Source organism: Mus pahari, chromosome 10, assembly GCF_900095145.1.
Source record: "Mus pahari chromosome 10, PAHARI_EIJ_v1.1, whole genome shotgun sequence".
Classification (NCBI taxonomy): Eukaryota; Metazoa; Chordata; class Mammalia; order Rodentia; family Muridae; genus Mus; species Mus pahari.
In genome coordinates, this window is record NC_034599.1 from 4,708,454 (window position 1) to 4,733,701 (window position 25,248).

Below are 25,248 nucleotides of genomic sequence, written 5' to 3' on the forward strand. Positions count from 1 at the left end.
TTTTTTGAGACAGAATTTCTCTGTGTAGCCCTGGCTGTCCTGGAACTCACTTTGTAGACCAGGTTGTCCTCGAACTCAGAAATCCACCTGCCTCTGCTTCCCAAGTGCTGGGATTAAAGGCATGCACCACCACCACCTTGTCCCAAAAGAATGTTCTTATTTTGTGTTTGTACCATAGTAAGAGCCAAGATTTTAAGCTCTACTAAAAACAAAACAAAACAAACAAACAAACAAACAAACAAAAAGACTTTATCTATTTATGTTCATAAAAAACTAATAGTGATATTATTTTAAAATATTATACAGTTAATATATTTGGAGTTNTTTGAAATTTATATTGAGAAAAACTTATGTATTTTCAGTATTGCTGTAGACAAGCATCTACATAAGACTGTTCAGTTGATCGTTGTTTTATACCAAACAACTTTTATAATACTCATTTTTATTGTTACAGTATTTTATAAATTTTAAAGAATAGGATAAAAAATGAAAGGTATTATAAGTTTTGAAGGGCCCTCTGGGAGGAGTTGGGGTAGAAAAGGGGAAGAAGAATGTGATATAAGTCTATTTACTCAAAATATGTTTTTAAATGTTTACAAATTCAGATAAATTGAAATTATGTATCTTTTCTCATCATAATGCAATACAACATTAATCAAAGGAAAAAATGAAAACAACTTTATTTAAAAAGTATTGTTACTATGCTGGAAGAAATTTATAAGATAACTACAAAAGAGCTGCATGGTGGGGGCCTTATGCCATCTATGGAAAACATTTCGCCTATCATGGTACCCACAGTGCCCACTAATAAAGGGGCAGTTGTGGAGATGGAAGAATGAACAAGACACTACCTTTAGGTCTCAAGAGCGCTGACACAAGTAGACACAAGTAGGATAAACTCACGTTTATTTTGCCAAGGACGAAGCTTTCCCTTTAAGATAAGTGCTTTTCAAGTCAGCAGCCATTATAGTCATGAAACTGCAACAGATAGGAAACAACAGACAGGGGTAATAGAGAGTCATGCTTTGCCAAAGTTGTTACAGGAACAAGTAGAATTTTTTCATAGAAAGACAATATATATTCTTGATTATTTTCTATGGTCAAAAAAGTTTAGACATCTTTATTTTCCCCTTTTCTAGTCTGACTTCCCTTAAATGATCATTGCCAGCACAGCAAAATATTTGGATAGATTTTGAATATATATTTAAAACCACTGCAGTTGTTTAGATCTTGAAAATAATAATTTCATCCTATAATATCCATCTGCAAAGTGAACTGCTGTCTAACTTAAGGGGAAATATAAATCCCCCCCTCTCTCTTTCTTTCTTTCTCTGTACTGAGCATTAATGTTTGCATCACAAAGTTAGAACCCAATGTTTAATGGAATCTATGTGGTTGGCTCCTTTTTTTTTTTAACTTTTACTGCAATTTATTTTAAATGTTTTACAAGAAAGGCCAAAAACCAGAAATTTCTAGCAGTTGAAGATGCTGCCACCTGCTCAGTCCATTATGTAATGCATTTTGGAAATGTTGCTGGACAGAGAATGGGGGAGCTCTAAGGGATGGATGCCATGCAACACGGAGACTGAGGGGAAGCCAACTTCCAAATATGATCCTTCTATCAGATACCCAATCAGATCCTCCCATTGCTCTGCCATCCTCCTGGCTTTTCTTTCCCCTTTGGAAAGAAAAGAAAAATCACAAGAAACAAAGAAGAAGAGGAAAAAAGTACAAACAAACAAAACCCCAAAGTGAGTGGCATTTGCGTCTTATAAAATCACTTCCAGAGAGAAAAAAAAACAATCCTAAATCTGGAAAAAATTGTAACTAGACAAGGACATGAATTATAAAGTGATTAAAAAGCATGTATGATTTAAATGCTTTAAATTATTTAAAAGGTATAACATCTAGTTAAAAAGAGCCAAGTGACTTTTAAAAAGTGTTTATTTTTCACATAGTGAAAGAGAAAAGACCAGAAAGAGACACAGGTCTCTGCACCTCTGTTGACAGTTGTCAGTTAGTTTTGTGTTAGCTTGAGTGAGCCATAGGGTAACCTCTGCCAATTTGTATCTGTGATGGAGTCTCCAGAAAAACAAACATTTTTACTGGTGGACTGAGGAGTGAGGGTCTCCCCTCAATGTGAGCCGGGATCCTCGTCACTCCATCTGTGGAGAGTCCAAAACAAGAAGGTACCTGAACGCCCATTTTCTTCCTTCTTGAGTCTCATGCCTTTTGATTCACACTTGAATGACGCCATCATTCTCTCTGATCTACTGTGTGCAGATGGAGGGCCTTCTCAGCTCACCTAACTTCAAGGTCATTTCTATACAGTTAACCTCCTTGGTTCTGTTTCTCTGGTTCTTTCTGACAAATACAACAGGCAACCAAAAGATTAGAGAGTGTGCGAACCAGCGCTGCCTGAGCAGCTCAGAGGCCCGAGTGCTTGAACTTTGCAGGGCGGACAGAAGAGGGTGCCACTGAGCTGGCGAATCTTACTCCATGCTGCAAGGCTAGGGGATACAGGTCCCAAGTGTCCAGTCATCAAGCAAGCTGCCATTATTCTCCTCACCTCCGACCATGCCAATGAACCTGCCATGGCACCTCACAGGGGTTTTAGTTTGTTTCTTAAAGGGTTGATATTTGTTATCCATATATGCTTTCTTGAAGGATCTGCTAAATATATTCATTTTAAATTGAATTCTTTTGCCAAAGAGGCAGAAGAACAGACAAAGCTGCCAGCCATGCAGGCCTAAGGACCTGAGTTGTGTCCCTGCAACCTGCAGAGGGTGAAAGAAGAGAGCTAACCGTGCAAACTTGTTCTTTAATGTCTACATGCATTTCTACGCACACACATCATGTGCATACACAAATAATAAATCAAAACCATTTAAGCTGAATTCTTAATTTCACTGGGATTTTCTTCACCCTCTTCCTGTTAATTGTTCTCGAGATTGAACATAGGGCCTTGAGGGTGGCAGACAAGCTCTCTCCCACTGAGCTATGTCCAGTCTTCAACATTTTAATTGAAGTCTTATTTTGGGGTTTTAAGTCTTTTCTTTATTCTTTCAATGTGTCTTTTACTAGGTAAGTTACATGCACATACTTTCTCCCAGACCCTGGATTTTCACAGACCATGTTTTGGGTGTCTGATCTAAATTTTCTTTCTAGCACACATTATTCAATGTATAGGGTTAAAATGATCCACAGTCTACTACACTTGTAACATCCAGAGACTCTGTAAATTGTGTTTTTTTGCTTTTCTTTTCTTTTTTGATGGTTGTTGTTGTTGTGCTTGTTTGTTTGAAATCATCTTGATAGAGATTAGTAAGTGTCATCTACCTTTCTGAAGATATGAGATATTTTATATTGAACCTGAACAGCATATTTCCTTTTAGGCATCATGTCATACAACACAAATATGCTCATCCATTCTATTAGGTGGTGGGTGTATTCTACACAAAGGAAAAAAAACTGACAGATGAACTAACTAACTAACTACAACAACAATACCACCACACACACACAGACACACACACCCAACACACACACACACACACACACACACACACACACACACACACACCACTAGTGGATAATCATGTGGGTTAAGTCACTACTCTGGTCTTAGCTACAACAACAACAACAACAACACACACAAACACACCCCAACACACACAAGCACACATACCCCACTAGCAGACAATCATGTGGGTTAAGTCACTACTCTGGTCTTAGCTTCAGGCTGAGAAGCATGAACTCTGACAGCTTGTGGCCTAAACCAATTCTGCTTTTATCTGCATGCAGTGTAAACACAGCAGGGGACAAAATCATATCTGGAGAAAATATGGTATTCAAATTTTATCTTTGACATAGAAAGTACCTCTTAATATGACAAGAAATGAATTTACCTTAAAAACAATTAGTTTGCAATAGTAGAACGTGGAGCAAAATAAGCCAACAGTTCTGGGCTACAAGCATCCATAGCCACTGGACAAGCTGCTTTGCTCCTCAGGTTTTTCATGTGGAATGTCCCCTTGTAATTAAAAATTTCCCTCTAGGAAAATGCAAGACAGATATTTGACAAGGCTGAAAGAGATCACTTCCAAGTCAGGCTGACACATAAGTCTGTGATTCCCACAAGACTTTAACTCTGTGTCCAGTGTGGGGTGGGGGCCACCACCCTTGTTTGTGTAGTCAGTAACAAAGTGACCTGGAAGTGCATCCAGTGCAGGTGAGTACTGAAATGATTGACACCCCTGGACCAGTGTCATTAATAAAGAATGGCAGAGATGAGTGCCAAGAGGAGAGAGGAACCTTGGGCACAACTCTGTTTAAAATTCAGCAGCATAGCAGTGGGGGTTATTTTTGTGGGAAGTTGTTTTTGTCATAGAGAGTGTAAGATAGTAACAAATTCTCTATGGAAGTAGAATTTTAGTCTTTGACACGACAGGGTTATGTATGTTTATTTATTTGTTTATTTATTTATTCTTTTTACACATACCTTTTGACTATATCAACCTACAACTTCTTTTCCAGTTTCTCTCAGATCTTTACCCCTTCATGTCCCCTTCCAACTTCAGTCTATTGACACCAATCAGTACTGGTCTTATGCACATGGATCTAGGGCCACCTACTGGAACATGGGCACCTAACAGGGGCCATTGCCTGAAGAAAAGTGACTGCCCCTAACCTAGCAGCCCCCAAATGCAAGGACTCCAGTGAGCCCACCCCCCCAGCCCCCATCTATGCTCCACACTGTACTTCCTTGATCTTTCGTGAGTCTGAGTCTCCTGCAGGCAAACACAGCTGCCGTGTGTTTGTGAGTGCAATAGTGTTGTGTCCATAAGACACTGCTTTACACTAGATCTCCCCAACCTCTGGCTGCTGTGTGCAAGATGTAGTCAACCAGCTTCATGTTTGTGTTGTGCCCACTGATGTGACTTTGCTGGCTCATCTGTGTGTTTCCTTTCCCAGTTCACTTTAGAGCAGTCTCTGAACTTCATAGGTGGAGTTACCTCACCAGTCTCACTTTAAGTAGAAGTAAGCTGCAACTGGAAGAAGCATTATTTCATCCTTAACAACATAAGTGGCTGCTTTGCAGACACTGGCCGGTCACATTAAGGTAGCTTTTGTAATGGTTTAGTGTTTTGTTTTGCAGAACTGGTCTTAAAAACAATATAGGCAAGGGGCTGGAGAGGTGGCCCATTGGGAAAGAGCATTTTCCAGGCCTTCTGAGGACACAAGTAACTCCAGTTCCAGGTGATCTAACACCCATTTCTGGCCTACACAGCACCCACATGTATGTGGCATACATTCACACATACTTTTTAAAAATTTAAAACAGTACAGATAAAAGAGATCACATGATAAAACAAAGAGACCTGTGTTTAGCACCTTTACTTCTAAAGACAATGTGGAATTGCCTGAAAAGGGTGATCTTCTCTGAGCTGTCGTTTGTCCTGTGCATTTGGGACAGCCTAGAGAGCAACAGATGGGAGTCACAGGCCTTGCCAGCTTCCCAGACAACTTCGGCTGCTCTGTGGAGCCTCACAACTCCCAGGACTGGCTCACCAAATGCTGCTGACTAACCCAGGAGCTTTGTGCTGGTTTTCAGGCTTGACACAGCAAATCTCAAACTTCTCTCTTGTTAGGAAACACTCTCCAACTGGGCCACACTGGCAAGATTTCTTCAGTTTGCTGTTTGTTTATGTAGTTAAAAAACAACTATAAAATGAAGAGGATTTAAACATAAAAGCCAGAGACTTGCTCCTTGTAATGATCAATGATGCAATTCTTAGGTGGGGACGGGGAGCTAAATGTTGTCAAATCCATTATTTCTTTAAAAATTGTAGTTTCTTCAACCTATTTCTGTCATAGCAAGGAAAAAAATGTCAAAATATGACCATCTGCAAGCCTGAGTTTGCAGTCTTACATCTGTACTTGTTCATGAAGCTACTGTCTTCAGTAACTTTGTGTTCTGAAACAGCTGTAAGTGGAATTTTCCAAATTAACACACTCACACCCCTCTTCTGTCACTCCTGTGAGAAGAACATTTTTATTCTCATTTTTCAGGAAGACAGTCAACAATTGGTAGAGCCAGAACCCAAATCCATGTCCGCTTCCTCTAGCATCTGTGCTTTCAATCGTCAGAATCTGGGGTGTGTGCTAAAATCCGAGCATAGAATGAGGAGCTAAAAACAAAGAATAAAAAATGTCTGGGCCAACAGAGGATATCAGTTAGTAAAGGACTTATTGTTTGTACTACTAGTCAGGGTTCTACTGAGTAACAGAATTTACAGAATGAATCTCTCTCTCTCTCTCTCTCTCTCTCTCTCTCTCTCTCTCTCTNTGTGTGTGTGTGTGTGTGTGTGTGTGTATGTGTGTGTCTCTCTCTGTATGTATGCATGCATGCATATATGTATGTGTAAAAGGGATTTATTAGAATGACATACAGGCTGTAGTCAAGCTAATCCAACATTGGCTGCCCATGAATGGAAAGTCCAAGAATCCAGTAGCTACTGAGCCCTCAAGGCTGGTGTCTCGGCTAGTGTTCAGTATATGCTGGAATCCACAAGAAGTAGGCGCTAATGTAAGTGAAAGGATGGACTTCTAGCAAGGTGAGGGTGAGCCAGCAAAGAGCAAGAGCTTCCATTTTTCCAAAATAGGCTTCCAGCAGAAGGTATGGTCCAGATTAGAGATGGGTTTTCCTATCTCAAACAGTCTGGATTAAAGGTGTATCTTTCTGCCTCAAGATCCAGATTAAAGGTATGTCTTTCCCTGGCTCAAAAGATCTGGATTAGAAATAGATCTTTGTACTTCAAATTAAACAAAAATCTCTCACAGGTGTGCCTTCCATTTTGGTTTTTAAAAAATTCCAGCTATAGTCAAGTTGACAGCCAAGAAGAGCCACCACTCTGAGCAAGTATGAAGACCTGTGTTGAGATCCCCAGTATCCATGTAAAAGGTGAATGTGACATCTAGATGGTGTAGCGGGAAAGAGCCCATAGGCTCATGGGTAAGCCAGACTAGAAGAAACAGGGAAATTCCAAATCAGTGAGATTACCCATTTCAAAAGAACCAGGTGAAGAAGTGATTGAAAAAGACAGCTGACTTGAGCGTCTAGCCTACACAGCCCCCACTGGCAAGCAGAGCTATTGTAAAAAAAAAAAAAAAAAAATTCTGGTGCAGGATTTCTACCCACCTTAGACAGTTTATGTTCCCAGATAAAATACACACATATAACTTTATATTTTAATATGCCTTAAGCAGCACAATAGCTGGACAATTACCTACCCTCCATGCTGTTAGAATCTACCTTTCTATTGTTAATCCAAGCGATTTCTTACCATGTTTCATCTGGACTGCTCTTAGCTCCAATTGACTCATCCACATGGCCACATTTTTCATGACACTGCTAACTCTTGGTGGCTCTCCTTTCTCCTCTTCTTTCTCCTCTTTGTAGGTAGAGGAGCTGATAACTAAAATCTAGTTCCCTAATTGTTTGATTGGCTACATAAAGACAGCAGAAGCTAATCACTAGGCGAGGATATGGAGGCGGGTTTTCCGGGTCCCAGCGAGGAAGAGGAGGACAGGATATAGAGAAAGCCATTTTGGCCAGGCAGTGGAGAGAGGAGCATGTAGCCTGGTTAGCTCAGGTTAGAGCCCGTGGTGGCCTACGCCACCAGATGAATTCTAATCTAGAATAACTGATGAGTTTATGACAATAGATTCCAAGCCCAGAGGTTGTGATATCTGGCTGAATTTAAATATTGCCTATTGTTTTCCATTTGAGACAATTCAAGTGGACCAGAGAGTGCACAGGCCGTGGCGGTCAGTCATTGGAGGTCAGCAGAGCCAGCCCCAGGGGTAAATGGTCAGTGTAGAGAGACAGCAGCCCCTAGCATTTATGGGAAAAGTGTAAGCTAGCCATGGGAACTGGGTGAGAAGGCTTTTACACAGGGCAAAGAACAGAGACCTGAGGGGCTTGGCAAAGGTAGCCGTAGGGGCTGGGCGAGACCACCAGCACCTAGCTGGAGCAAGTGTGGATTAATTAAAATTACACACAACAGTTCTTCTTTGGTCTAATTGTGGCTTCTCTTCCTGTTCTCTCTTCTTTCTCTAAGGCTGCCAAAACCCAGCCTCACCTATTTTTCTCCCCGTCCCCAACCCCCGCAGCTATTGGCTGTTGGCATCTTTATTCATGGATCACAGTTATCTGGGGCAGAGTCACTCAGTGTCTTACCTCTGGACTCTCTTATATTTGGAGCAAACAGCCTTGGGGCCCCCAAATTAGCGTTAGAATACAAGCAGCATTAGGCCAACCCCCAAATGCATGTGCATTTGTAAGCACGTAGCCCCCAGACTTGTGCTTACAAATGCACATGCAGCATGCTGGCACACACGTGCACACAATGCCTCAGGTCTTACATCATGATATAAGAATACCATAAGGACAATTTTACAGAAAATGGATCAATTTTGAAATCCCTTGGGGTTTATTTACTGTTTATAATGCTTCTTAAAACTGGATCCAACATGTCTAAGACATTAGCCCATTAAAAAGAAAGAATTGTGCATTATAGAAAGATCTTAGTTATCTCAAAAGAGTGTGTAAAAATCCATAAATTTAGTCTTCTGACAACTTATATAGCCAGATGTAAAACTGACTTTCAGACTTGTGATTTAAAGCCTGATGTGTGATTAAGGAGGCTGTACCCTGATAATAAGTAAGATCTTATGTACAGTCATTTCGTGTGCTTTAAAGTAAACATGGTCTCAATATGCATTGAGCTCACTCCCCTTCCTCCCCTGAGTCATATGGAAATCTGGAAGATGCACAGTTTCTTGATAGTATACAGCTCATGTCATTTAAAATTATCTCTCAAATGGAATAGGAATAGGAAGCCCATATAGTATGCATGTTATCAATGTAGCTATTAAAGATAAATTAGTTTATCACTGGATTGAAAGCTTCTAGATGTAGAATAATAAAAGCTCTTCCACAACATTTTTGGAGATTGAAAGCCCCCCAGTTTTCTTTTTATAGTTTCTCTCTACTTGTTTATTTATTTATAGATTCATTAGAGAGTTTGTGCTCTGCCTCAGTCTTGGCTTTGGAATCCAAAGAAGAGTTTAGGGTTTCAGAGCACAGATGCACAGAAAAAGATTGGAAAATATATAATGAAGGACCAAGTTGGAATAATGGAATACACTTTAAGAACAATGTCTTCCAGGCCAAAGCACAAATACAATGAAGATAAATAAAACCCAAGGCACTGAAGATGTTAATTTGGTCATGATGGTGGCTCTGATAAAGACCTCATGGATGCAATACTGGCCTGAGTGTTATGGGGATACCCGACCGCATTCTGATCGACTCTAATAAACCCACTCCATGAGCTGTAATTCCTATTTGTCACTGTTAAAAGGATAAGAACATGTGACTAAATTGGCCCTAGGGGAGAACACAATACTAGTATTCTACTAAATCGTCGTAGTATTAAAACACATTTTATTTTCAGTCGATGTATAAATGATTTCACACATGAATATGGGTTTTGCTATACAATTTATAATGATCCTATCAGGCGTAGCATATGTGTCACCTTAATAATTTATTGTTTCTTTGTAGTGAGAGCATTTAAAATTCCCTTCTAAAGATTATAACATTTAGGTCATTATGGACTAATTGTATAGCCATTCTTTGATCCCGATTATAGCACTGTTCCCGTTAATCAGCCTCTTCCTTTCCCTCTACCTGTGAGCTTCCCTGTCTTTGCAATCACTACTATACTTACTACTAGTATGAGATAAACATTTTCAGCATCCACATATGAGCGAAATCATATGGGCTATTGTCCTCCTGTGCCTGGCTTATTTTTCTTAATATCCTGTAGGTTTATCCATTTTTCTATAAACCACAGGATTTTAATGTTTATGGCTGAATAATGCTCTATTGTGTATATGTACCACTTTTTTTTTTAATGCACACAAACTGGTGGTGGTTTACCCACATATAAACTACTTAGATTTGGTCATTTATCACATCACCAACCTCAAAAATATGAAAAATTATCATATATCAAGTAGAGCTTTCTTTTTAGAAGATTTATTTATTTATTTATTTTATTGGATATTTTCTTTATTTACATTTCAAATGTTATCCCTTTTCCTGGTTTCCCTCCCTTCTGGAAACACCCTAACACATCCTCCCTCCCCTTGACCTCTCCTCCCATTAACACATGACAAGACCATCCTCTGCTACTTATGAAGCTGGAGCCATGCGTACTCCTTGATAGCTTAGTCCCTGGGACCTCTGGGGGATCTGGTTGATATTGTTGAGCCAAAGCTCTGACAACTCAGAGCATCACATGAATATTAGCAAGAGCTTAAAACCCAGAGGGATTAATTTCGTTAGAGACTAATTTATTTATTTATTTGTTTTTAAAGCTAAAAGACTTGCTTGTACTTGAATGTCTCTTTCTTGGCAAAGCTTAGAGATGTGAAAACCAACAACCACCTAGTAAAGGATGCCCTGGAATCCTCTCTGTACATGTGCCTACCAGTCATTTCTGAAAGAGTTCACCATGACAAAATTAAGCTCTTCATGGATCTTGGGCTGGGTATTGTTGGCTTGTTCCATCCTTGCACTCTGTCCAACGTTTGGGGGTCATCATTGCAGATCTACACAGATTATTACATCACTGGGCTCATTTGTTGTCTCATGGCCGTGGCCTATGATTCAGCCTATGGGGACTAAGTATGGTTGCAGAGGACAGGAAAGTGAGGTCCTGGCCCCTGGTTCATTCCACAAAGGGCAGAACCTCTGTTAAGTTGTTCTTCATTTACAGTGACTTTGTTTCACCTCTGATAACTTTAAAAAGTATTTATTCTGTCTTCCTCCCCCTTTCTCTCCGTGTGTGTGTGTGTGTGTGTGTGTGTGTCTATGCACATGTGCAGCTTCCTACAGAATGCAAAAGAGGGTGTCAGAACCCCAGGGCCAGAGTGACAGGTGGCTGTTAGCCATCCAACATGGGTGATGGGAACTGGTTTCCTGCTCTTTGCAAGAGCAGTGAGTGCTCTAATCTCTAGGCCATCTCTGCACTCCACTTTTCTGATGACTGACCATCTTCTTATATCACTTTATATTTTCACCTAAGCCGTCCTGGTATAGATATTGCACGTTATTGTGCTATCACTCCCTTCATTAAACCCACTTTATTATGTGTAAATACACTCATTTCCTGTCCTGGCACCTGCCTTATATAGATGTTACATGTAGAATGGGAAAGAATCTGTACAAAATACACAGGAACAGGAAGTTGTTGGTAATAGAAGCAAAGGGTTTAAACTTCTTCTTTTGACATAATTTGGGTCTATTTTGCTTATGTTATATACAAAGGTTTTTATAGTCTCAAGAACACTCATCAAAATACATAAAAGTGAATGCCTGTCCCCAGAACTCTCCCAAAGAACATTTCAAAGAAAGAAGGCATGGCAATGAAATTAACTGAACTCTAACTGGAAGCTGAAAACACAGAGCAGCTATGCATATCAGATGTAGTTCTTCTATAAAAGCCAAGCTCTATAAATTCCAGGAGTTGCTTGTCTGTTTCCTCTTAAAGTTTGAGATATAACTTATTCAAATGAGATAATAATCGATGATTAAAACCAAAACATGCAACCTACAGTTTGTGCCATGAGCAAGATTTTTTTTTTAAGCAACATTTTTGCTACCTCTGAATGACAAGCATCTCTGGCTCCATTTTGTCCAGGGATTGTGAAGACAGGCAGTGATGGAATGTGACTGATCAAGTGGAAAGTTAGGTTTGATGAGATGAAATAAGTTCACAGGAAACCCAAAGCCAATTGAATGAAAGCAGAATAAAAAATGCTACCTAGAAAACTCTCTGGAGTTCAGCAAGGTCTGGCATGTATTGTGAAAAGGGGGGTAGCCAGAGACGTTGTACAGTGTCAAGTCAGGCAGGAAGACCAGAGCTCCTGGGAAGCTATTAGTTCTATCTTTAAGGGTAAAACAACCTTGATGTGCAGCATTAAAGACACACCTTTCAATTCCGTTACTCCCCACTGAGGTAGTTGTTTGTTGAAGAGTACACAGTGTTACATTTGCACAGCAAGCCCCACTGTGGCGTAGGCTGTATGTTTTCTCTCTCTTTGTTGGAGCATTGAACATTACGACTGCTTTCGGGTCAATGCAAAATTCCAAGGCTGTGAACTTGATTCCCTTGACAGACAGGAGTCACTCATTTGCATATATGTACTGAGCTCTCACAGAACACTCTCCCAGATGTGTGAATTCAGTGCTGAATAAAGCCAAATAGTTTCTGCTCCCGAGAGACCAAGACTCATCCCACTAATATTTATTGCTTCCTCAACCCCAGAGGAAGGCCTGGAATATGTAGAGAGAAATTAAATAGATAGGGTCAGAACAGACATAGTATTATGTAATTATAATGAAATGACTTCTATCATTCATCCTGAACAATGATTGTAAACTAATTACTTGTATTGATCAACAGTCTCTAACCATGTCTGATTCTTCTGGGGGAATAATTGTACATGTAATAAAATATAGATCCCCAGATATCTTTCATTTCCATTTTCCAAGACTAAATCTATAAAGTCTACTTTTGTGATCTCTAACATTAACTTTAGTAAACAGATTTGCGCTTGAGTTTTCATATTCACCAGAATTTTACAGAAAAACCATGAAACAAAAACCAGAACAACAACAAGTACAGCAACAACTGCAAGCTAAGCAAGGCACTTATCTTGGGGCTTACTTTGTACAGGAGCACTTTCATTTGATAAAAGCACACTATCTTGGAACAGGAAGTAGAGAAAATTACCGTGCATGCTCTGGCCCCACAGTCATTCTGCTCAGCGGCTAATTTGTGCTGCTGGCTTTTACAAGTGAGATGGAGTATTCCGTCATTCGCTATCTGGGGCAACAGGCACTATGTGGCCAGAGACAAGAATCAGGGAAATGAGGTATGTAAAAACCTGCTTTTCATGACTTGCTTGATAGCTGGGCATCATGTGAGTTGGAGGTTAACATGAGTTATTTCCTAGAACTGTGATTTATATGTATATATGAGGGTAAAATGTAAAAATATAGAGATAAACATATAGATTATTAAACTTTTAACCATGCTAAATATAACTGAATAGAAAGGAAAAGTGTGTGCGTGTGTGTGCATGTGTGGACACATCTTTAAAACAGAAGAGATGATTTTGCAAAATTACCTTGCAGTTGAAATGAAAACCTCTCTTGTTGACCCAGTGTTACAGACTGCGGAGTTGCTCTTTACAATAGGTGTTTGTTCCGGGCTGTGTTTTCTGTTAAGATCCAGTCCTATATAGCAGCTTTAGAAAACCCACTTTCAGCGAGGTAATGTGGTCTATTAACAGGTCACCTGGTCCCTGGAAGAGCTGAAGTAGTTCTTATTTTGAAGGTTACTTTATTCCCTTTGCATTTACAGTTGAAAGTCAGGAATCAAGCAGCTCATGACCAGAACCGAAAACACAAAACTAACCAAAGCAAACCCAGACCTTCCCATTGTTGTCTTACTCTGTGGCCTTGAGTGAACAGGGGCAGACAGAAGTCATGTGTCTACCAGCCTGGGAGCAGCATCTCACTACCTCATGCCATGGGAACTAAATTCTCCATGCATGTATTTATTGTTCTTCTAAGGCAGTAGACAATGCCTTACATGTATGTAAACATTCCCGTCTCCAATTCTTCACTGAAACAACATAAAAGACAAAATGGAAAGCCAGATTCTTTTAAATTGAAAATGTGCCTGAAATTAATGTCACTGCATTTCACATATATTTGTAGCAGAACCATTAGGATGGGACAGAGTGGCTTCTCCCTAGAAAACACCCCACGGGGATGTCTTGCTTCAAGAGAGAAACCCCAGTGTGAAAGAAAAAGAGGGTGTGTCCCAGAACTAGTGGCTTGTCAAAATAGAACATGACATTTTTCAAAGAAATATTAAGATAATAAATTTTTATTTTTAAATTTTAGAATAAGTGTGTCACTACTAAGGCAATATAAGTTCAATTCAAGCTTACATGTGTATTGCACGCAAATACAGCTGTGGGGGCTGAGTTAAAATGTGATGTATTAATGAAATTACTGATAAGATCTTTTTGTCTATAGAAGAGGTAAAGCCACTTGTGTAGTCGTCATCATAGCTTGGGCTTTGCCAGGGTCCTTTACTTGAGTGAAGAGTAGCAAATGGTGAAGTCCAAGCGCCCTTGCTCTTTTGAGTGCCCATTCATGAGGATGCAAACAAATGCCATCTAAATCTAAGTGCTTTCCAACTCTTAACTGTAACAGACTCCCAGGATAATACTTTGAGGCAAGCTCCCATAGTCATTTGTTCCCATTTTAATGAGTTTCAAAGAGCAACCACGAGGGGTAGAGAAGTGACGCAGTGGTTAAGAGTGTTTGCTGCACTTCCAGAGGATCCTAGTTTACTTTCAGCCACACATTAGGTGGTTCACAAGCATCTGTAACTCCAGCCCCAGGGGAGCCAATTTCCTCTCTGGCCTGTAGGATACCTGTGCTCATAAGGCAGCACATGCACATGCAGGTATATGCACATAAGTAGACATAGGTAGTTACTTAAAAATGAACAAAAAGAGGCATGGTTCTTGATCTCAAAATACTTGGTAATACTTTATGCCTTTTCCCCGTTGTTGTTGTTGTTGTTGTATTTTTCAAACCATCCTTCATCTTCAGCTGACATATCTTCCTTTCCTCATCTTTCTTCATCTTTCAACATTCTTGTCTACAACAGAAATCATGAAAGATGGTATATATATATATATACCATATATATACTATAAAGATGGTATATATATATATATATATCTCACAGGAAGTGAAAGCCCAAGGAGATTATCAGAAGCTAGAAAAATGACAGAGAGGGAAGAGGGCTAAGAATTTCATAGGAAGGATGATGGATGGCTGTTCTTATAACACACCTCATTTGTCTTGTTAACTTAGAAGTAATGCCTCTCCCAGAAACTCCTGTTCTACTCAGGAAACCTGCTTTGCTAAACCAACATCAGCCTAGCTCACCTAGGGAGAGGTGGAACTCTCTTAGAAGCACATGAGGACTGCTTTACAGAACAGGAAAGCTAGTTCACTACGCATCATGGTCTATGTATGGGAAAGCTGTGACACATAGAGACCAAAGCAAACATATGGAAGCAAGTAACTACAGAGCAAATTCTTAGAACTACAATCTGCAAAGCCTGTATTCTTAATATCTCCAGAGGGATATAAAAGGATACTGAAAAAAGTATTATAGAATAAATGTTTATGCCATGTGATGGCAGAAAGGCCCTGGCCATGCAAGCCTGAAGGTCCTAGCTAGGTTCCTGGAGTTCATGGTGGAAGGAGAGAAAATACTCCTGAAAATTGTCCCCTGATCTCTACACAGGCAAGCACCCACATCACACCATATGCACACTCAGTAGTTATAATAATAATAATAATAATAATAATAATAATAATAATAATAATAAAAAAATGATAATTAATAATTATAAAAGATAATGGCTAACAAAAAGGAATCTATTTTATTATAGTATATTAATAGCAAATATATGACAGTAAAAGGAAAAATATAATAATCAATGTATAATAATAAAAAATAATAAAAGGAAACATTTGAAAAAGATCTTGAAAATTAAAAATGTAGTGGCTGAAAAAAATAACTCATTAGTTATAACACAGGATAAAATTGAAAAAAATTCTCCCAGAATATGATATACACAGATAAATAATTGGAAATGAGAGAAAATGGTAATAAACTGAAATAATAATTATGAAAAGTCCAACTTCCAAATCTAGGGAGTTAAACATAAAAGGCTAAAGTGGGAAGCAAGACTGTCTCAGACCTATGGCAGGAATGTTCTCAGAGCTGTAGAGGAGAAAGGGCTCCCTGCCTGAACCTATCATTTAATCTTAAAAGAATAGAGACAAAGAAGTGACCCTGAATTCAAAGCACATTATGCTTTTCAGCAGTTGCTTCAGAACTAGAATCTAACAGAATCTGAACTTCAGGATTTCTGGCAACCTAGAGCACCTCATCAAAGCACACCTTTGGTTATACTTGGTGATGGGATTAAGTCATTTTACACATGGCTCATCTACAAATCTTTTGCTCCCATTTATCTGTGAATTTCATTTTTCTCAACAGCAAGATAATAAATATTCAATCATGCAAATGTACTACACTTTTACAATGATTTTAAAAGTATTTTTTGAAATAATATAATTGTAATATAATTATTCTTTCTCTCCAGTCCCTCCCATGTACCCCTTTGCTCTTTCAGTTTCATGGCTTATTTTTAAAAGAAACTTATTGTTACATATACATATACATATACATATACATATATATTCATATTGCTAAGTACAGATACAGAAATATAACTTTCTTAGTCTATGTAATGTCACTTGTATGCATATTATCTCAGGGCTGACTATATGGTATTTGTCCTAGTCACTCTTCTATTGCTGTGAAGAGACACCATGACCAAGGCAACTCTTATAAAGGAAAGCATTTAACTGGAGCTGGCTTACACTTCAGAGGCTTAGCCCATCATCTTCATGATGGGAGTGCAGTGCCAGGCAGAGGGACAGACAAGAAGGCATGGTGCTTGAAAAGAAGCTGGGACTATATCCTGATCCACAGGCACCATTCAGAGTGACTGGAGAGACGGGAGGGTAGGGAGACTGGATCTGGCATGGGCTTTTAAAACCTCAATGCTCACTCCCAGTGACATAATTTCTTCAACAAGGACACACATACTCTAACATGGCCACACCTCCTAATCCTTCCCAAACGATTAATCAGCTGGGGACTAATCATGCAAATACAGGAGGCCATGGGGGCATTTTTCGTCAAAGCAACAGATGACTGGATAACAACAAGAGGGTTTTTCCGCTGGAAGAGCCTTTCTCAGGCTCTCAGTATTCTCCGATTGCTGTAGTTCTTTGTCTAGAGTCGAGGCCAAACACTAAGAGCATTCCCATTTCCACATTAGTATGTTTATTGGTGTCTTACTTGTCAGGGCTTCTTTAGGCAGCCTGGTGATGAGACCCCAAGGTATAGCCACTCTGACATATCGAGGAGACACAATCTCACAACAGAATTCGTGCTGCTATGGCTCCTACAATTTTCCTGATCCCTCTCCCATAACAATGCTTGAGCTACTCATCATTGGATGGACATCTAGGCTACTTCCATTTCCTGGTTGCTGAATATGACTTCAGTGGACGTGGATGAGCTAATATGTCTGTAGTAGGATATGATGAATGAAAATGAAAGATCATTAAATATATAATCTTGGAGTTGATGAAGTTTCACTAAGTTCCTTTTGATGGTGGGCATCACTCTTACAGACAACATAGTCAGGAAAGCAGATGCATTCCAGAAAGGAAAGGGCATTAGGTTTTCTAGACCTGGCTACATCCAGGAAAGGTGGCTTGTGACATGTACCAATCCATTGGTACTCTCCTCATACTGGAGGGTCTGTTGCAGGAGGCTACTCCCTTGAACATATCTAGGAAACGAATCATTTGTCATGTGTTTCCTTCATTTAAGCGCCTCCCTTAAATAGGCTTGTCCTGTTCCTCTTTGGCTTTCCGGTAGGTGATGGATATTACCATCTTATTAGATTTGAACATTTCAATTGAAAAAGAGTCCTCCAACCACAAGACGACCTTCTGACACTAAGCTTTCGATCAATAAAGGATAGATTTCTTCTTATAGCATATTGATCAGGACAAAGGTTGCTTAAGTTTCTTATTATATAGGCTAAAGGGCTCAGTGGAGGCCAGCAGCCTTTTGGCCACAGTCTCCTCACCGTGCTGCTTCCCTTTCTTCCTGGACTCTTGATTATGACTTCTTCAAGTTTGCAGCAATTTTGCAAGTTGGCAGAGTCCAAGTCTTTCTTGTCCCAGTGAGTAAAGTTCTCCCGTGGCACATAAGTGCCCTGCTGAAGAAAGCTCCCATTTACTTTACTTCAAGCCCCAGCTCTCAAATGCACATTTATCTGACTCGTCATTCTTCCATTTTTGACACATTTTTTTTCCCCAGAAGCTAGGCTAGAAGGCCATGTTCTAGGCTCATCGTAACAGCAAAGCAGCCAGTAATGGGGAAGTGTGCTGACTTCTGCTTTTAGATGATAAGATTTAAAGAAATAAATAGTACATTTTTCAGTCACAATTTTCCTGGAGTAACGTACATAGGATACTCTAAACACTGAAGAAAGGTAAATTTACTATCCCCTTTGACAGTTAAAAATGCTTTCATGTTCTTTATTCTAGTTTCATTTCTGTTAATATCACAAATACCTTGACACAAACAACTTAGAAAAAATAGTTTATCTGGCTTGCGATTGCTGGTTACATTCCATCACTGGAGGGAAGTCACAGGGGCAGAAGCTTGAGACAGCTGATCCAGCACAGCCACAAACAAGAGCAGAGAGTGGCAAATGCTCCCATGGTACCTCCTTGTTTACTACTCTGCTAGCTCTCTTGACTCCTCTCCAACCCAGAGCTCTAATGCAGGGAATGGTGCTGCCCACAGTGAACCGAGTCAATGTACAACCAGGAAAATCCCCTGTGATCATCACACGAGTCAATCAGATCTAGATAATACTGCATTAAGACTCTTCCCAGGTGACTGTATATTGTGGCAAGTTGACATTTAAAACTAACCACCACAGTTACCAATAGCATTCTCTAAGTTTTTAACATCAGCAGTTCAGAAATACCATTATCTCTCAGTGAATGACACAAGAAAAAGGAAGTCCATCACCAGGGTCTCTACCTCAAACTGCAATGTTAAACTCTGTAATGTACTTATCTTTCCTAAATAAGAAGTTCTTGGAATTCATTAGCAAATAAATTAATTTTCATCTTATCAGATAGAACATCTAGAGATGCTGAGGCATCATCTAATATACTTCAGAATTGCATTAGGTGAATGACAGGTCATTTGGCATACAAAAATGCTCCTAATATGATCTCTCCACTGTCTTTCTGTCTTATTGCAGCCGGGGTAATGAAAACAGACTGACTCACCGGCGGCAGACGGTTCTTCGTGAGAAGGGAAGAAGGTTAGCTAATCGAGGACCAGCATACATGTTTAATGATCACTCAACAAGCCTGTCCATTGAGGAGGAACGCTTTCTAGATGCAGCTGAATATGGCAACATCCCAGTGGTGCGGAAGATGCTAGAAGAGTGTCACTCCCTCAATGTTAACTGTGTGGATTACATGGGCCAGAATGCCTTACAGCTGGCTGTGGCCAATGAGCACCTGGAAATTACAGAGCTGCTACTCAAGAAGGAAAACTTGTCTCGAGTTGGGGATGCTTTACTTTTAGCTATTAGTAAAGGTTATGTACGGATTGTGGAGGCAATCCTCAACCACCCAGCTTTTGCTGAAGGCAAGAGATTAGCAACAAGCCCCAGCCAGTCTGAACTTCAGCAAGATGACTTTTATGCCTATGATGAAGATGGGACGCGGTTCTCCCATGACGTGACCCCAATCATTCTGGCTGCCCATTGCCAGGAATATGAAATTGTGCATACCCTCCTGAGAAAGGGCGCCCGGATTGAACGGCCTCATGATTACTTCTGCAAGTGTGCAGAATGCAGCCAGAAGCAGAAGTGTGATTCCTTCAGCCACTCTAGATCCAGGATCAATGCCTACAAAGGTCTGGCAAGTCCCGCATACTTGTCACTGTCCAGTGAAGACCCAGTCATGACTGCTTTAGAACTTAGCAATGAGCTGGCAGTGCTTGCCAACATTGAGAAAGAGTTCAAGGTAGGTCATTCACAAAGTTCAAGTATTAAGTAGATGTATAAGCTATGTGCTGTAAAATATCAGAGCAAGGAATATACAATGCCTACCAGGTTTCAGCAAAGTTCTGTAGAAGCTGTTATTTCAGCTATGTGTGGAAGAGTTGTCAGGAATTTGGAAGGCTCAGAGAAAGGGAAAGTAAAGTCAAGGTGTGTTTCCATGATGTGCTAATTACTGTGCATGTTAGGATTTATTGGAGATGGGGGGGATGAGAAATGTATGTGGTATGTGTGTTTATGTGAGTATGTGTAAATGGGTGCATCTGCACATGTGTGTATGTGGAGCCAATGCTGTCATTGGGTATCTTTCGTGATCAGTCTCTACCTTTTTGTTTGAGACAGGATCTCTCACTGAACCTGCATCTCATGAATACAGCTAAATGTCTGGGTAATGAGCTTCAGGCATCCAGTATCTGAACCTAGTTCTAGGGTTATAGACACGTGTCAGTGTGCACGGTTTTTTTTTTTTTAACAGCATGTTCCAGGGATCTCAATTAAAGTTCTAATTCTTGCACAACAGGGACTTTATTGACTGAACCATTTCCCAGCCTCAATTTTATGTTTCATTCAAGAAGTATAATTATTGTTGCAATGATCTGCTTTCTATCAGATATTTTGTATTGATCACAATCCTAAATGGGTTTCTTTTCTATTCTACAGAAGGACTTGGGGATAGGATAGTTTAGGAGTACTTGAATTCAACAACTGGTGAATTACAGAACTGCTGTCAGAACACAGGCTTCCTCTAATTTTCAGCTTCCTTATCTTAAAACACACCCTGTTTGTGGATATTACACAGTAAAACATGCCACTGCATCAGAAAGATGAACAATGCAGTTTGAGAGGCAGTACATATATGAACAAACAGGACATAAAGTACAGGTTGATTGTTAGGTAGAGCTTGGACCATTGTGCTTTAGAAGTTAAGGAGAAAGATTACATTCCTACTAGGCTTCAGCCAACTCTCATGGTAAGTGGTGCTTCAGCTATGTGTGGAAGAATGAATGAGATATGGAAGGGTAAGAATGAAAGAAAAGATGCAACACAACAGTCTTGTACACGAGTGAAGCAGGGTGCTGAACTTTAAACTGACTTTTACTAGAAGTGTCTGGGGAAAGATGTTGTATCAGATCCATGTGTTTATGTGGTCCCTGCCACATTTTGAGAGGGTAACAGCTCAGACTCCAAGCCAAATAGCATCCTCATACTGCAGAGCTTCCTCCATGTGTTGTCCAGTCTGATTGTGTTCATCTTTCTCTGTCCTGACTTGCCATGACTATTTTTGTATATGCATATATGTTTGTGTGTACATGCACATATGTGAATATGCATGTGTGCATGAATATGTGGTGCCCAGAGGTCTTCCTCAGTCACTGTCAACATTAGATTTTTTGTGTGTGTCTATGTGTTATGGCATGTGTGTGGAGGTCAGAGACCAGCTTTTGAGAGTTGATTCTCTCCTGTTGTGTGGATTCTGGGGACTGAACACAGGTCGAAGGTTTGGCGACAAGGACCTTTACTTGTTGACCCATCTCATCAGCCCTTGGCCTTAGGTTTTGAGACAGGGTCTCTCATTGTAATCTGGAGCTCCCTTATTTTGCTAGTATGGTAGTTCAGAGAGTTCCCAGAATTTCCTGCTTCTGCCTCCCTAGCATTGGAATTAAAGGCTTGGACTTTTGTGCTGGTTCTGGGATGGACTCAGGTCTTCAAGCCTGTGCTACAAACACTTTATGGGCCACTGAGCTATCACACCACCCCCAGCACATTATTGTTCAATTTACCAAACTATATGCCATTCTGAATCAAGTCATTTCATTAAACTCATCGTCTTATACAAGTGCACGATAATGGAATCTTGTCTGTTCCATGTGGTCTCTATACTGCACACCTTTGGAGACTGTAGTACAGTCTCTCCTGGGTAGGTTCTCGGTGTCACTATTGTTGAACATAGGACACAGGGGAGATAAAACTGGACAGATGAAAGGATTTATCATATTGTCAGGAAGTGTATAGAATTTAAAACTTAGAAATTGTTTATTTCTAGAAATTTTCCATCCATTTAGTATTTTCTGACAACTCTTGAAGACTGGAATCTGAAACTTCAGAAGGCAAAATCCATGGAAGGCTCCTGCATTCAGTGGTCCTTGATTATACCTTCCTTACCTCAGTCTTGCTGGCGGCTCAGTCAAGAAAGATGTCTTCTCTGGTAATGGTGGAGAATGAAGAGGCAATGTATATTAAAAACAGTCCTGATTCTCACTGCTGTACTTTACCACACGTGTGAACTTTAGCATTTTTAAAACTTTTAATTGGTTCTTTGTGAATTTTGCATCATGTACCCTAATTGCCCTGATCTCCCACTCCCCTCATACCCACCCTTCAGCACTGCAACCTCTCACTCAACAGAGGAAAGAAAATTTGTTGTAGAAACTGTGATGTGTCACGGTGTGTCCCACAGCACACCTTTTGCCCACACTTTGGTTCACAAATGGTCATTGTAATGACTCGTTGGTGAATGCTGCTCTGTCAGTACAGGGACCTCACTGGGACTCCTCTCAGACATCGTGTTATTGCCTGGTGTCATGAAGATCCTGAAGTCTTGGATCTGTGGGATCTTTCCCTTTATGAACTGCAGCAGTTCATTCATGGGGTAGATGTTGGGGTGGGCCAACTCAAGGCCCTGAAGCTGGGCCTGAAAGGTATCTGAGCTGGTTGGCTCACTTGCTTTCGCTCCTGCTGTTATGCCTTCAGGGCCACATCACCAAGGGCAACTTCACATCCAGGGCCAATTCCACTCTGCTGTTCAGGTGAAGTGCAGGGCTTGCTTTCCCGAGTAATGTAGCACACGGTCACAGTTAGCTCTCCTGCTTTCATGACTCAAGGGATAGCTCTGCCACCTGCCTCAGGTAGCAAGGGGCAAGGGCAGGGATGGGCATCTCTCCTTTGCCCATGCTGCCTCACAGCAGACAAGTTGCAGGAGCAGCCCCTCCCTCATCCTCACATCCCCAGGCCCACTCACCCATGCTCCTGCCATTAGGGTCACCTTCACCCTGCTGCCCACTTTCATGACCCAGTTGGGGCCAACTCTCCTGCCCACCATCTGTGATGATGGCAAAAGGAAGGAGAGATTTTTTTTCCTCAATGATGCCACTGTGCAGGAGAGAAGAGGCAGGGCCAGCTCTCCCACTAGGCCCATGTGAGGGGTGAGGCCAGTTCTGCACAACCCTCAGACACCAAGATGTCCCCAGGCAGCGACCCAGACCAGGAAAGTCTGCCTGGTCTTTGGTGCTAACAGACCCCTGCTGCTGGAGGGCCACACCACAGACAGAGACATGGCCCCTAGTGGTGGTACAGGCCAGGGCTGCACTAGGGTCCCAGGTGGCATCACTAACTGTTCCTTACTGCCCCTGAGTCTCCAGTTCTGCCTCCCTTCCCTGTGTCTACATCCTTCTGTTTCTCTTTTTCTTCCATTCTCCACCATTTACTTGCTCCTGTTAGTGCTGACTGCGGTCTCTGAGTGTCTGGGGTCATCAGGAATGGTGTCAGGAGTGCTATGTCTTGCTCATGTGTTATGGCATCAGGCAGGGGTCATCTCAGGCCTGGTCTGTTCCCTCAAGGCCTTTGCAGTGCTGGAGTGGTGGTTGTCTCAGGCTAACTCCCTGTCCAGGCCTTCTGGCTCCACACTGGTGGTTGTCTTAGGCTTGTTTTTTTCAGGGACTATTAGGGTACTAAACATTCAGGTGTTCATAGGTCATAACACTGAGCATACACATAAGGTCTTTCCTCTCTGCTTTCCAGAGACACACATATGATGTGGCAGTCACACCAGCAAAGCATCTAGGGGCAGGTGAGATGAAAGCATTTTAGCACCAGTCCACGTGCATCTCTATCACAGAGCTTCATCTTCAGTAGACAGGTGAAGTGTGGGACGGTTAGGGCATCCATTAGTATTTTTGGTAAAATCATTAGAGGGAGATCCCTTATTACTAGGGACACATGATATTTTATAAAGGAATCAAATACCCTTAACTCATAGAGTAATCTGAGGTCTTGACTATTGTAAGCTTGACAGAATTAAGCCTTGGCAGTGGACATAAAACTAGCAAACAAACAAACAAACAAACAAACAAACACAAAACCAAAAATAAGAGCCCAGAACTTTTATTTTAATGCTATAGAAGAGCAGATTTCCTGGCTCTGGTCTAAGCTCAAACCAGGAGTGAGAAAGTTCAATGGGAGAGATCAGGAAAGAATAGCCTTGTTGACAAACCTGTAAGTCCATTGGTGTCACCGTATGTTTCTGTAAGTTAGCTCTATAGACTCTTTTCTGAACTGCAATACCTCATAGGCTGCTTGTAGTAATACAATGATTCATTTTAGGCCCCTAGTACCACACTGATTTCACTTATGCCTTAAGGATCATCAGCATCCCTATAGTTCCGAAGGGAAAGTTTTCCTGCAGTCTTTCCAGCTCAATTAGTTATCCCTAGAGGTCTGTGCCATGCACATGGCTCTCCAGATGTCTCTGCTGCAGAAAGGGTACGAGAATAGCAGAGGAGCTACTGTTGAGCCTTTTTTTTATTAGATATTTTCTTCATTTACATTTCAAGTGCTATCCCGAAAGTCTCCTATACCTTTCCCCCGCCCTGCTCCCCAACCCACCCACTCTTGCTTCCTGTACTGGAGCATATTATCTTCTTAAGACCAAGGGCCTCTCTTCCCAATGATGGCTGACTAGGCCATCGTCTGCTACATAAGCAACTAGAAACACAGATCTGGGTGGTACTGGCTAGTTCATATTTTTGTTTCTCCTATAGGGTTGCAGACCCCTTTAGCTCCTTGGATACTTTCTCTAGCTCCTTCATTAGGGTTCCTGTGTTCCACCCAATATATGACTATGAACCTCCACTTCTGTATTTGTCAGTCACTGGCATAGCATCACAAGAGATAGCTATATCAGGGCCCTGTCAGCAAAATTTTTCTGGCATATGCAGTAGTGTCTGGGTTTGATGGTTGTATATGTGATGGATCCCCAGGTAGAGCAGTCTCTGGATGGTCCTTCCTTCTGTCTTAGCTCCAAACATTGTCTCTGTAACTCCTTCTATGGGTATTTTGTTCCCCATTCTAAGAAGGATTGAAGCATCCACACTTTGGTCTTCCTTATTCTTGAGTTTCATGTGTTTTGCAAATTCTATCTTGGGTATTGTAAGTCTCTGGGCTAATATCCACTTAACAGTGAGTGCATATCAGGTGTGTTCCTTTCTGATTGGGTTACCTCCCTCAGGATGATATCCTCCAGATCTATACATTTGCCTAAGAATTTCATAAATTCAT

General features: G+C 40.8%; 1 protein-coding gene and 1 non-coding gene across 3 annotated transcripts in view; one reads left to right on the forward strand and one right to left on the reverse strand.

Annotated features, from left to right (window-relative positions):
- Positions 1 to 25,248, forward strand: part of Trpc6 (transient receptor potential cation channel subfamily C member 6) — a 104,839-nt gene that overhangs the window by 37,064 nt on the left and 42,527 nt on the right. For both annotated transcript variants that reach the window (XM_021206404.2, XM_029543160.1), the window contains one exon: positions 19,105 to 19,879. In XM_021206404.2, coding sequence (XP_021062063.1) covers positions 19,105 to 19,879 — 775 coding nt within the window. The remainder of the gene's footprint in view (positions 1 to 19,104; positions 19,880 to 25,248) is intronic.
- On the reverse strand, positions 23,631 to 23,762 carry LOC115064935. The gene has a single exon (XR_003844751.1). It is a non-coding gene; the product is annotated as a small nucleolar RNA SNORA17 (small nucleolar RNA).